The sequence below is a fragment of the Nicotiana sylvestris genome, chromosome 8, assembly GCF_000393655.2.
Source record: "Nicotiana sylvestris chromosome 8, ASM39365v2, whole genome shotgun sequence".
Taxonomy (NCBI): Eukaryota; Viridiplantae; Streptophyta; class Magnoliopsida; order Solanales; family Solanaceae; genus Nicotiana; species Nicotiana sylvestris.
Genome location: NC_091064.1, coordinates 145,187,791 through 145,199,731, shown reverse-complemented (window position 1 = coordinate 145,199,731; position 11,941 = coordinate 145,187,791). Strand labels below are relative to the sequence as shown.

The following is an 11,941-nucleotide window of genomic DNA, read 5'->3' as shown; positions in this document are numbered from 1 at the left end:
CTGAAGCATCCCTACTGTAGATAGAAATAATACCTATGATCACGACATCTAAGGCCACTGCATTTGGTCTGGTCAGAAAAGCGTAGAATCTAGCTGAAGTGCCGACTAGCTGGCCTCCACCTGACTGAGTAATAGCTAGATGAACTCCCCCTGTCTGGCCTCCACCTCTAGGATGGCCCCTACCAACCTGCCCTCTTCCTCTGGGTGGCCGGACATCTAGTACTGAAATCATGGGTTGCTGGCCCTGTTGCACTGCCTTGCCCCAAAGTCTAGGGTAGGTCCTCTTTATATGACCCGGATATCCACACTTGTAAAAACCTCTTGGTACCATCTGATGGCCGAAAATACCCACTAGAAGAACCCTGAATGGCTGGCGGGCGGTATGAACTCTCTAGAATAGCACTAAAATAGGCATTAAAGAACCCTGATGAGCTGGTGGACGACAAGAACTCTCTGGAATGATGCTGAAATAGGGGCGCACTGGAGCACCTCGAGGAGGTGGTGGTGCTGAATATGGGGGCCTACTAGGCTGACCCATCCCAAACTGACCTCTTTCCCTAGACGGGGCACCTCTAAACTCTCCAGAGAAACGGGCCCTCTTGTCCTGCTGCATCTGCTTTCTACCCCTCTAACGATAGCCCTCAATCATCCGAGTAATATCCACTACCATCTGATAAGAAGTCCTCATCTTGACCTCTCGGGCCATGTTGTCCATAATACTGTAGTGCAACCCCGCAACAAATTTCCACACTCTCTCTGTGTTAGTAGAAAGTATCATGAGTGCATGGCGAGATAACTCAGAAAACCTCACCTCAGAATCGGTCACTAACATCTAACCCTACTCAAGTTACTCAACCTGATACCACAACTCTTCCCTCTCGGAAGGTGGAATATACCTATCCAATAAAAGTTGTGTGAACTGGCCCCAAGTAATGGTAGGGGAACCCACTGGTCTACCAAGAACTTAAGACTGCCACCATCTACGGGCCCTGCCCTCCATCTGGAAAGTAGTGAAGTCAACCCCATGAGACTCTAATATCCTCATATTGTGCAGTCGGTCCCTGCACCTATCAATGAAATCCTGGGCATCCTCATGACGCTTACCTCCAAAAACAGGAGGGTGTAGCCTAGTCCATCTATGCAGTAACTTCTGCGAATCATCGTCCGCAACTATTTTGGGCTTAAGTGCCACTGCTGCAACTAGCTGGGGCCCATCCGTTGGTAGTGTGCCCGGAGTCTAATATAGTGCGTCTACATGCCCAGGAGTCTGAGTAGTAGGGGTCTGTGCTCCCCTTGCCGCTTGAGATGTGGCTGGGTATGCTGGGAATAAACCAACCAGGTCATAGAATCCATGAACCGCAGCATATGGCCCATAACCTCCTGAAAGCCCGATGCTGTCATGTAATCTACCGGGGTTGGCTCTACTGCGGGCACCTCGCCCTACTCCTCAATAACAGGATCAACTATAGGATCCGTAATTGGTGCAATTGGGGTAGCTCTAAGACGCCCTCGTCCCCTACCTCGGGTCGTTGCCCTCCCCTGGACTCTAGCAACGAGGGGAGCAGCTCCTCCCGGGTCTGAATATCAGTCGTACACGTCCTCACCATCTGTGAGAGAATAAGAGAAGGAAATCTAGTATACCATCAACTGCACAATAGAAGATGAATAAAGAGTAGTTTTCTAACACGATATAGCCTTTTGAAGATAAATACGGAAATCTCTGCACCGATCCACAAGACTTTATGGGATCTGCCATCACTTGTGAGACCTACGTGAACCTAGTGCTCTAATACCATGTTGTCACGACCCAACTCCATATCAGGCCGTGATGGCGTCCAACACCATTGCTGCACAAGCCAATAGTGAACAACCTAGGGGTTCCTCATTTTTATTAAGCAATCCCAACATTTAACATTACTTAAATTTAAATCAGTTGATATATGTAACAGATTTTTAAGGCAACCAAAATGAAAACAACTGAAAGAAATTAATTATAGGAATAAAACCTAAAATCAAGTCTACTAATATATGCCAAGGACTTAGTGTCACAAGTGTGTGGGAAACTAGTAGAATATACAAAAGAAGACTAACCTACTGTCTGAAATAAGTAGACAGATACAATAGAAAGAGAAATTCCGGTATGCTGCTGAACGGCTAGGGTGGGGACAACTCACCGTAAGTCTCTATCTGAATCAAGTCTGTGCGCCTGGTGGATAACTAGATGTGCCTGCCTCAGATCTTGTACAATTAAGTACAAAAGCATAGTATGAGTACATAAACAATATCTACCCAGTAAGTATCTAGTCTAACCTCGAAGAAGTAGTGACGAGGGGTCGACTTGACACTTACTAGGGCCAATAATAAAATAATTAAAGTGTTATGCTAAGCATAAATATTATAAAAAATACCGACAGTAAATATCAGGAAGAGACAAATTCTTCTTTCATAAATAAAATGTCAATATCAGTCATATTGTTTAATAATTTACACTCAAGGCATTAAAGCAGTACAAATCACAGAAAGTTCTAAATAAATAATATGCGCAAGTTATGCCGAGGTCTTACGGCCTGATCCAACATAATAATAAAATGTGCACTACCGGAGGGTCGAACGACGCAAATCATAGATGCATCTATTCACCCCGCTTTCATTCATACGACGCAGTCATGTCACACCTCCTTTTTACCACCCGAAAGGGGGATATAAGGGAGTTTTTCCAATTAAAGTGACATTATTCGAAATGAGATGATTTTTATTTATTTTTCTAGAGTTGCCACTTGGAATAGTTTATTTAGTGTCCCAAGTCACTGGTTTATTTTAAAATCCCAAATCGAGGAAATTGACTTTATGTAAAAGTCTGTGAAACCAGAAATTCTACATAAGGAATTCTGTTAACCCGGAAAAAGGTGTTAGGTATTCCCGGATTCCGTGGTTCTAGCACAGTCGCTTAAACTATTAATAATTGGCCTATTATCTGATTTACTACATGTTTTAAACCTACTGTGCATTTTTAACTTTCTAGCCGCTCTTAATTATTTAAACCGCTTTTAGGATTTATGAAATTATTTCATGAACAAGTTACGATTGTCGTACACTTGCCGTTTTGGAACACACCGCAAACTGTGCTACATGAAATGCACCCACGATTTGCGACATATTTATTTTATTATTATTCGAAGTTGTTTATCTCGGGTCACATAAAAGGCCACCCTGATTTGGGAATTATGTATCACGACTACGCCATGAGAATCGTACCCATAGTCATGATGATTTATTTAATCGTGCCTAAAGCAAGCTATGATATTCATGATTTTCCTAAGACTAATTTAGGATTATTGTGAGGCCAAGAGTTATGAAAATTGTTGCGGATGAGATGTTTATGGCTTAGCTTTTGGAATTATAAGAATCCTTTATACTATGTAGTTTCCATTTGCCTCTTAAACGTTAACGGCTAATGTAATAAATGAATACACTAGTTTTGATAACTATGTAGGCTCAAAGGAAAATAAAGTACTTCAATTGATATTTCTTCAGAAACATGTATGTAAACATGTACAGAAAGTATTCCTTGATGCACCACAAAATATCAGACTCATCATTATCAAAAGTTTCAAACTGATCTAAATCGTATAGCGGGTACTACCACTAAGCAGAAAATAAAAATAGCAAACAACCATAATCGAAGAAACAGAGTAGCAAAGATCCATACTAAAAGGTGGCCAAAGGCACCACTTTCAGACAAAAACATAACATGCTAAAATATAAAGGAAACAAAGCCATGTTCAACGAGAGAAATTAAAATAGATAAATAAATAAATAAAAAATGAAAAACAGCATATACAATTTCAATAGTCTCATCACATTCGACTTGTTTCGAAAATACTCAACCATCAACAATGTATAATAAAAGAATTCATATAAGCCAATCGCATTATTGAATTTCTACATGTTGTATTACCAACTTAAATACACACTAAGTAAAAGTGAAATTAGTACCAGGAGTGCAGAATGGCAATAAGAATGCCAAACAAAAGCCAAAAATATGAGGGAATCCAGCAACAATGACCCAGCAAATCAGCACTCAGACAGTATTCCACAACTCAATAAGTCACTTGAACTCCCAGAAAATCGGTCTTTTTATATATGAAATTTTTTGGATTACGAAGAGGGAACTTCGACGAAAAAAACTTCAACCAAGCTAAAATAGTAACGAGGAGTTCGGCGGAAGTAGAAATCAGTAGATACAACAGCAGCCCAGTAACATCAGATGCGACTTTGGTCCACAAACAACTTGAACCGGCAACTGGTTTGGGGCTTTCTTCATCCACATTCACTTATAGCAACAAGCAAATAAATGACGATGAATGATTTGTCGGCAAAACGAGAATAAAACAAGCCCGACCTTGTTACATCTGAAGCACCATTAATGAACGAAATGGGAGCTGCAGTTTCCCCGACTTCCAGCGAGTTTCATCGCAACAGAAAGAGAGGTGAGAGAGATGAGAACGAAGGAGAGAGCAGCAATCGCCGGCAATGAAGTTTCATGGCTAGTTTTGGCCAGCTTCCATGGTGATGGATGAAGAAGATGAAAGCAGAAACAGGAGGTGGGGGTTGTGCATGAAGAAGAAAGGAGCTTGGGGTGTATAAGGGTTGGAGAAGGAGAAAACCGGGGCTGAATTTTAGGGTCTGTTCTTTGGTCCGTTTTTGTGAAGACGAAGAGTTGGAACGACGCCTTGGGTTCTTAGATCGGAGGGTCTATCCGATTGTCTGATCTTATGTTCTAGGTCTAGGTATTTTTAATTAAAAGAGAGGGGTTTTGGGGCGACTTTAACTTGTTTTGGGCCTCTTGGGCCTTGGCCCAATTCAAAAATAAGACAACTTTCTTTTTCTCTTTTGTTCTTCTTTCTTTATTTAATTTTAAAAATCTAGTTGAATTAATTAAACATGCTAAATAAAATCCTAAATTAGGCTCTACCTTAAATTATTTTGTCAAGTTAATCTTACTTATTGTTACTAATTTAACACTAATTAATTTAAAACTAAAAGCTAAAATGTGGACATGACTATTGTAGTAATTTTTTGTGATTTTTGTTTAATGAATGCAATTAAATTAATGTAATTAATTCCTAAATGCGAATTGAACCTAAGATGACATGAAATTAAAACATGACGATTTGTTTTATGATTTTTCTATGATTTTAAAAATATTAAAAATGCATGAAATACAATTAAATAAAGAAAAACTTCTAAAATCCCTTAAAATTATTTTGGTCTATTTTTAGGAGTTATTTCCATACAAGGCAAAAATTAGGTGCTCACAGCTGCCCCTTTTTGCTCGGAAACATGAAGAGTTTTTAGGAAAAGATAAAGTGATCAAATACGAGCAATTTTTACCCGTTTGAAACTCCAAGGGAAGCATTTTTGGGAAAAATACTAATCGAACCTTACTTAGGAGGTTGCCTACATATCCTTAGCTATAAAGGAATCAGGTCAGTGTAGTTCTGGAAGTTTTGGTAGTTGGAACTACCGAAAAATTGTGATTTCACTGTTGTTGCTGTTGTTTCTGCTTGCTGAGCTCCTTATTACACCGAAATGAAAGATGATAAACTAAACTGGGCTAAACCTATCAACTATGAGTTATAAGATTCCTATCTATAAACCTTCTAAAACTTGATCTTGTGTCTTGGCTGGTTCTTCCTGCAGACTCTAATATGAATCTTGATGCTCGTTAGCTGCAACCGCTGGTTCGTTCTTCTTCAGCTTTTCGGATCAAGGCGGGCAGCTGCAAAGCTCATAACTTCAATCGTATCTTGAGCATTCGCCATCTTTTCTCCGCTTCTGCACTTGAAGTTCACTTCTTTTCTTGTTCTTTATTTTCTTTTATTCTGGATTGAGACTTCTTATTTTGGTTATCTCGAACCCTACGTCTTGAGGTATAACCTGCTGAGACACCAAAACAAACAAACAAACAAAATTTTACTGCCCCAGTTTTCACTAGGAAAATTTCGTAAGTTATTGTAACAAAATCTAAACTATTTCTTTATTGAAAGCAATAAAATCAGGATTGTGTATCCCTGAGAAAAAGAGAGTAAGGACTGGAGACCCTATATCTAAAATGAAATCAAATGGGGATCGGAGGCCCCAAGTTGGGAAGATTACCAGGTTATGCTGGAAAAATTACCAGGTTATGCCGGAAAGGTCCTCGGGTTATGCTGGGGAAGGTTATCGGGTTATGCCGAAAAAGGTCCTCGGGTTATGTCGGGGAGGTCCATGGGATATACCGGGAAAGACATCGGGTTATGCCATAAAAAGATCCTCAGGTTATGTCGGGGAGGTCCACGGGTTATGCCAGGAGAGTCATTGGGTTATGTCGGAAAAAGGTCCTCGGTTTATGCCGAGGAGGTCCATGGGTTATGCCGGGAGAATTATCGGGTTATGTTAGAAAAAGGTCCTCGGGTTATGCCAGGGAGGTGCACGGGTTATACCAGAAAAGTCATCGGGTTATGCCGGGAAAAACTCCTTAGGTTATGCCGGGGAGGTCCACGGGTTAGGCCGAGAAAGTCATCGGGTTATACCGGAAAAAGGTCCTCTGGCTATGCCGGAAAAGTCAACGGGTTATGCCGAAAAAGGTCCTCGGATTATGTCGGGGAGGTCCACGAGTTATGCCAAAAAAGTCCTCGGGTTATGCCGAAAAAGGTCCTTAGGTTATGTCGGGGAAGTCCACGGGTTATGCCGGGAAAGTCAACGGGTTATGCCGGAAAAGGTCCACGGGTTATGCCAAGGAGGTCCACGGGTTATGCCGGGAAGTCATCGGGTTATGCCGGAAAAGGCCCTTGGGTTATGCCAGAGAAGTCCACGGGTTATGTCAGGAAAATCATCGGGTTATGCCGGAAAAGGTCCACAGGTTATGCCGGGGATCAACAAGGAGGTGGAACCGTATGTTGGAAAGATTACCAGGTTATGCTGGCATCAGCTAAGGAGTGGGACCCTATGTTGGAAAAGACGCAGCTAGGGATTGGAGACCCTATACTACCATGATTTTTTTTTTAAGAAAATGATTAAAATGCAGGAAAGAATTTGGAGGATACTTCCCTTTTGGATTGTTTATTGCTACAGAGCTGTTTCTAGCCCTTGCGCAGTTTCTTTTTTGGTTGCACCTGCTTCTTGCAAGGTTGCTTTTGCTTGCACCTGTTTTCCTGTTTTCAAACAAAGAACAATTGTTAGTTCGAAATGGTGGTTGGTTTTGTGGCCTTGATTGTTTCAATCACTTGATATCGGCCCGGTTTCTTTGATGAAGATCTCAACTGCAAGTGCTTGATCCCTGAGGACCGATTTCATTTCAGGCCCTATAGAACCTCTGGTTTTCCAGACTTTGCCATGACGGTTGATCGGTGGAACTCAACTTTTCGACTTTATTTTGCCTTCGTAGGGCTTTCCTTTTTGACTTCCTCTTTTTTTTTTTCTTTTTTTAACTTCGGAGCATTGGGGGAACTTTTTCTCCTCAAACTTTGTCGCAACGGCTAGTCGCGTGGTACTTAACCTTTTCCAAGTTTATTTCGCCTTTATAGGCCTTTCATTTCTGGCTTCTTTCTTCCAACTTCAAATTCAGAGCATTTGGGGCACCTTGGCTTTTCAATTATTCGCCGAGACGGTTAGCCACGTGGTACTCAACCTTTTTAACTTCATTTTGCCTTTGTGGCTATTTGACTTTGATTTTCTTTCTTTTCAGGAGTTTTTCAATTTCAAAACATCAGCCACAATGGCCATTCGAGGTCAACTTGATGCCCCCCGACGAGATTAGGTGTGTTTTGCATATTAGCTTGTATCAAATGAGAACCCTGTAAATCAGTCTTACCATCCTTTCTTTGTCTTAGTTTTGGAACAGAGTTAGACCGAAAGGGATTCAAAGAAAATAAACAATGGAATGGAGAATGAGTTTAAAACAAGAAGTGTCCCTTTCGGGGAAAGGAAAGAAGGACTTATCTGGACTACATGCGAACTTCAATGAACATGACATGCCTTTTGGACTGGATGCCTGATCTGTGTAAACTGTCCGACTCTCAAAAATTCATCACAACTTTTTCCTCAAAATCGAGAAACCTTGCCAGGACTCTATCGATGCCGATGGTTGTGAGGATCATCTTTTCGATCAGTGGCGCCTCTTGCAGGTTTTCACCAGCTGACCTCTCTCATTTCTCTTCTCACCATCGCCTTATAGTGCTCTTTGTGAGTTTTCACTAACAAGACTCTATCATTTCCAATTTCTCTGCTTACTGTCGCCTTACAGTGCCCGTGTGGGTTTTCACCAATAACACTCTCTCATTTTATTTCTCTGCTTACCATCGCCTTACGGTGCCCGTGTGGGTTTTAACCAATAAGACTCTCTCATTTTATTTCTCTCATTTTGTTGTATCAGATCCAAGTAACTGTATCCTCCCATTTTGAACCTCTTTGTTGAATGATCAGAAGGACTCGAACAGGGTTTTGGGTAAAAAGGATTTGGATTGTGTTACAATTTTGGGACCTTTCGGGCGAAACCATTGCCGAACCATTATATCATTTTCCCTAGTTTCACTTTTGGGAGGAATGTGAATTTTTATTTTGGTGTGACTGAACCCCAGAGAGACTGCCTACGTATCCTTTCGGAATAAAGGTGAATGTAGTTCAGGAAATTTTGTTTTTCTTTTTGCTTTGTTTGTTTTCTCTTTCTTTTTCCTTTCCTTTTTCCTCTCTTTTTTCGTTTTTTTCCATTTCATTTTCTTTGTCTTTTCTTCCCCTTTTTTTGTATCTTTCTTTTACTTCTCCTTTTTCATCATTTATTTTCTTCATTTTATTTTTTTTCAATTTTTATTTATTCAATAACACTTTCAAGTTCCAAAGAGGGTAATCAAAGAAGAGTAACCGACTCAAATGGTTTACAAAAGAGTTAAAGGTGTTTGGGTAGGGATAATGAAAGCCTTCATCATCCCGACCGGAGAATATTAATACTATTTGGAAGATCAAACATAGTACCTTTTGGCTGCATTTGCATTGACAGTTGTTACAGGGACATTTCTTTTGATGTGCCCCAAGTACAAAGCATTCTTTTGGCAGTACTCTTGTTGCAATGTATGGACCTTTCCAATCTAGAACCAATTTTTCTTTAGTTGTTCCAACTCTTTGTTTTATTTATTTAAACTTATCTTCATTGCGATCTAATTCTTGATTCATTATTTCAAGGTATGACAGCATTTTAGGATCTGGGCATGAAGTCCGCAAGCATGTCATGTTATTGAAATCTGCATTTAACAGAACTAAGAAAAGTGACAAGATTAAGAAAAGAAACAATGATGGATAATGAAATATTAATTTCATTCGATTTTTGATTTATTTATTTTTTTTAATTGATTTTTTTTTTCAATTTTTGAAGATAGAAGGGTTTACATCGGAAAGTAAGACAATAAATTAAAACATTCGGATCACACCGTAAGATAATCTGGATGCAGAAAGGATAGCAAGAGTGGCTACCAAGACTCCCGTCTGATGGGGAACTTTCATGCTTGACGACCATTTTTTGGCTTTTCTTTTGTCTCGGCAATGGCTGCAATGGCCTTCAATGCTAGATCAAATTTTTCTCATCTTTACAAACCATTCTGACTATTGGCCCAGTGTTGTAAGCAGTCAACAGATTGTTCATTTCATCAGGAGCTTCTTCATCCCGAAAAACAATTCTTTTAGCTTCAATCAAGTCTTCAACTACCCTTTTGAGGGTTCAACATTCCTCCGTATTGTGTGCCACTACTCCAAAGTGGTATTCACATCTAGCATCAGCTCAGTGCGAGGGGGACTCGGGGTTTGGCCGGTTTTGAAGCGACTGGCTGTAGTAGACCTCGCTTGTCTAGCTTTTGGAACAAGCCTGAGTATGATTCACCAATTGTAGTGAACTGATTTCTTTTTGAAAGGCTCTCTTAGGCGAGGATTGTACTGGGGAACATTTGATTGGGAATTATATAGAGCTTGGTAAGGATGGGCATTTCTGGGAGGTGGAGCTCGATTTTGTGGATAATGTTGTGGCCGCGTGTAAGGTTGCCCATTCATCACCGCATAAGGAGGTTATGCCACGGCATAAGCAGCATCTGAAAGGGGATAATAATGTTGAGGGACCTCAGGAAGAATATAAGATTGGTTGAGTGACCTACAGGCCCCCCTCGAGCTGGAAGCCATCATGGCTCCTTCTTCTCTCCTGTTTCCATTTATCAAACGCTCTGAACCATTTTGAACATCTGGTGATATGGCTTTAAAAGCACCATGACTCAAGATTCGACTCGTTTTTAGTCCACTTTCTACCATCTCCCCAATTTTGATAGGCTCAGCAAACGGCTTTCCCATAGCGGACATTATGTTATAGAAGTAGTCCACCTTTTGGGCTTGTAGAAAGACTGTGACCATTTCAATTTCGTCCATTGGAGGCTTTACCGTGGCAGCTTGCTCACGCCATTTGACAGCATATTCACGGAATCTTTTCGCATATTTCTTTTTTAAATTGGACAAAGAGTTTCTATCAGGAGCGATGTCCACATTATATTGGAACTGGCAGACAAAATCTCAAGCCATATCGTCCCATACATGCCAATGGGTAATTTCTTGATACATATACCACTCAGAAGCAATTCCGATGAGGCTTTCCCCAAAATAGGCCATTAGTAGCTCCTCGTTTCCACCAAAACCCCTAAACTGGTTATAGTATCGTTTCAGATGAGCGACCGGGTCTCCGTGCCCGTTGTACTTTTCAAATTTTGGCATCATGAAGCCATCTGGCAAGTGGACACGGGGAAATATACAGAGGTCAGAGTATGAGACACTCTTTTGGCCGCTCGGACCTTGCATGTTTTTCAGGCTTTGTTCTAAGCTCTTTATCTTTCGAGCCATTTCCTCCTGCTCGGGATTTTTAACAACCTTATTTTGCTCCACCGAGAGATCATATTGCCTAGGTTGAGTTAAAGAGTAAGGGGTCACATATGTTATTTCTGGTTGAAGCTGTGGACCCTAAAAGATGAACATTGGAGGCGGTTCCCTTGAAGCCGATGCTTGGGAGAGAACCATAGAAGGCATGCCAGGATCAATGGAGGGCATTGGAGGGTGCCTGCATGGGATGAGCGGGTTGGGCACAGAGGCGTTGGTAACCTCACCTGACCTGAGGATCAACTTAGGGAACTCAAAAATTGCACTAGGCGGTTCCCTACCTTTGGACCAGACGTCCCACAATTCCAATATGCAGAGATGCAACATCTTATTCTCTGCAGCGACTGCTGATTCTAGCTGCAGAATAGCCGATGCCGGGCTATCCTCAGGACCGATGATTGGTAGATTGCTTGCGGAGGCCATCTGTGCCTTTGGATCTTGTGAAGGAGGGGAGGCTAGACTACTAACAAAACCATCCACCAAAACCTGGCTACTTTGCACATCCAACAGCCTTGTTAGTTTTGAAACATTTAACATATAGGAAATCGATATTTGGATGCAATGCACCTAACAGTTAAACTCTTCTACCGTGTGTTTGAACGGTTGCATGTTTCATCCTAGCCTTAACTAACCCTTTTTTCAATCTACACCTTTTTTCTTCATTTTTGCTTCTCTCTAATCACTCTTGATTTTCGTTGTTTATGTCGTTCTTTTATCTTGGCACTCTCCTTTTTCTCTTTTTTTTTGTCACTCTTCCATTTTATGTCACTCTTTTTTCTTTTTTTTACTCGTTTCTTTCTTTTCTACTCAACTTTTTTTTAATTTATTTTTCACTCAATTTATTTATGGCTATGATCGAATTCGATGTGGATTGTCTACGTATCACGACGCTTCATGAATCAGATCTTGTGTATTTCGGGAAGATTGAGAATGGAGTAAATAAGCTAAAAGAATTTTGTTTACTTTTATAAAACTCAGACCATGAAAGCTTTAAGAAAAA

At 40.7% G+C, this 11,941-nt stretch overlaps 1 protein-coding gene across 1 annotated transcript; it reads right to left on the bottom strand.

Moving 5' to 3' along the window:
- Positions 1–10,092: 10,092 nt before the first annotated feature.
- On the bottom strand, positions 10,093–10,908 carry LOC138875793 (uncharacterized). The gene is made up of 2 exons (XM_070154661.1): positions 10,631–10,908; positions 10,093–10,537 (listed from the first exon to the last, which is right to left on the bottom strand). Exons 1-2 carry the CDS (start codon positions 10,906–10,908, stop codon positions 10,093–10,095), a joined length of 723 nt encoding a protein of 240 aa, XP_070010762.1.
- Between the last annotated feature and the right edge of the window lie 1,033 nt (positions 10,909–11,941).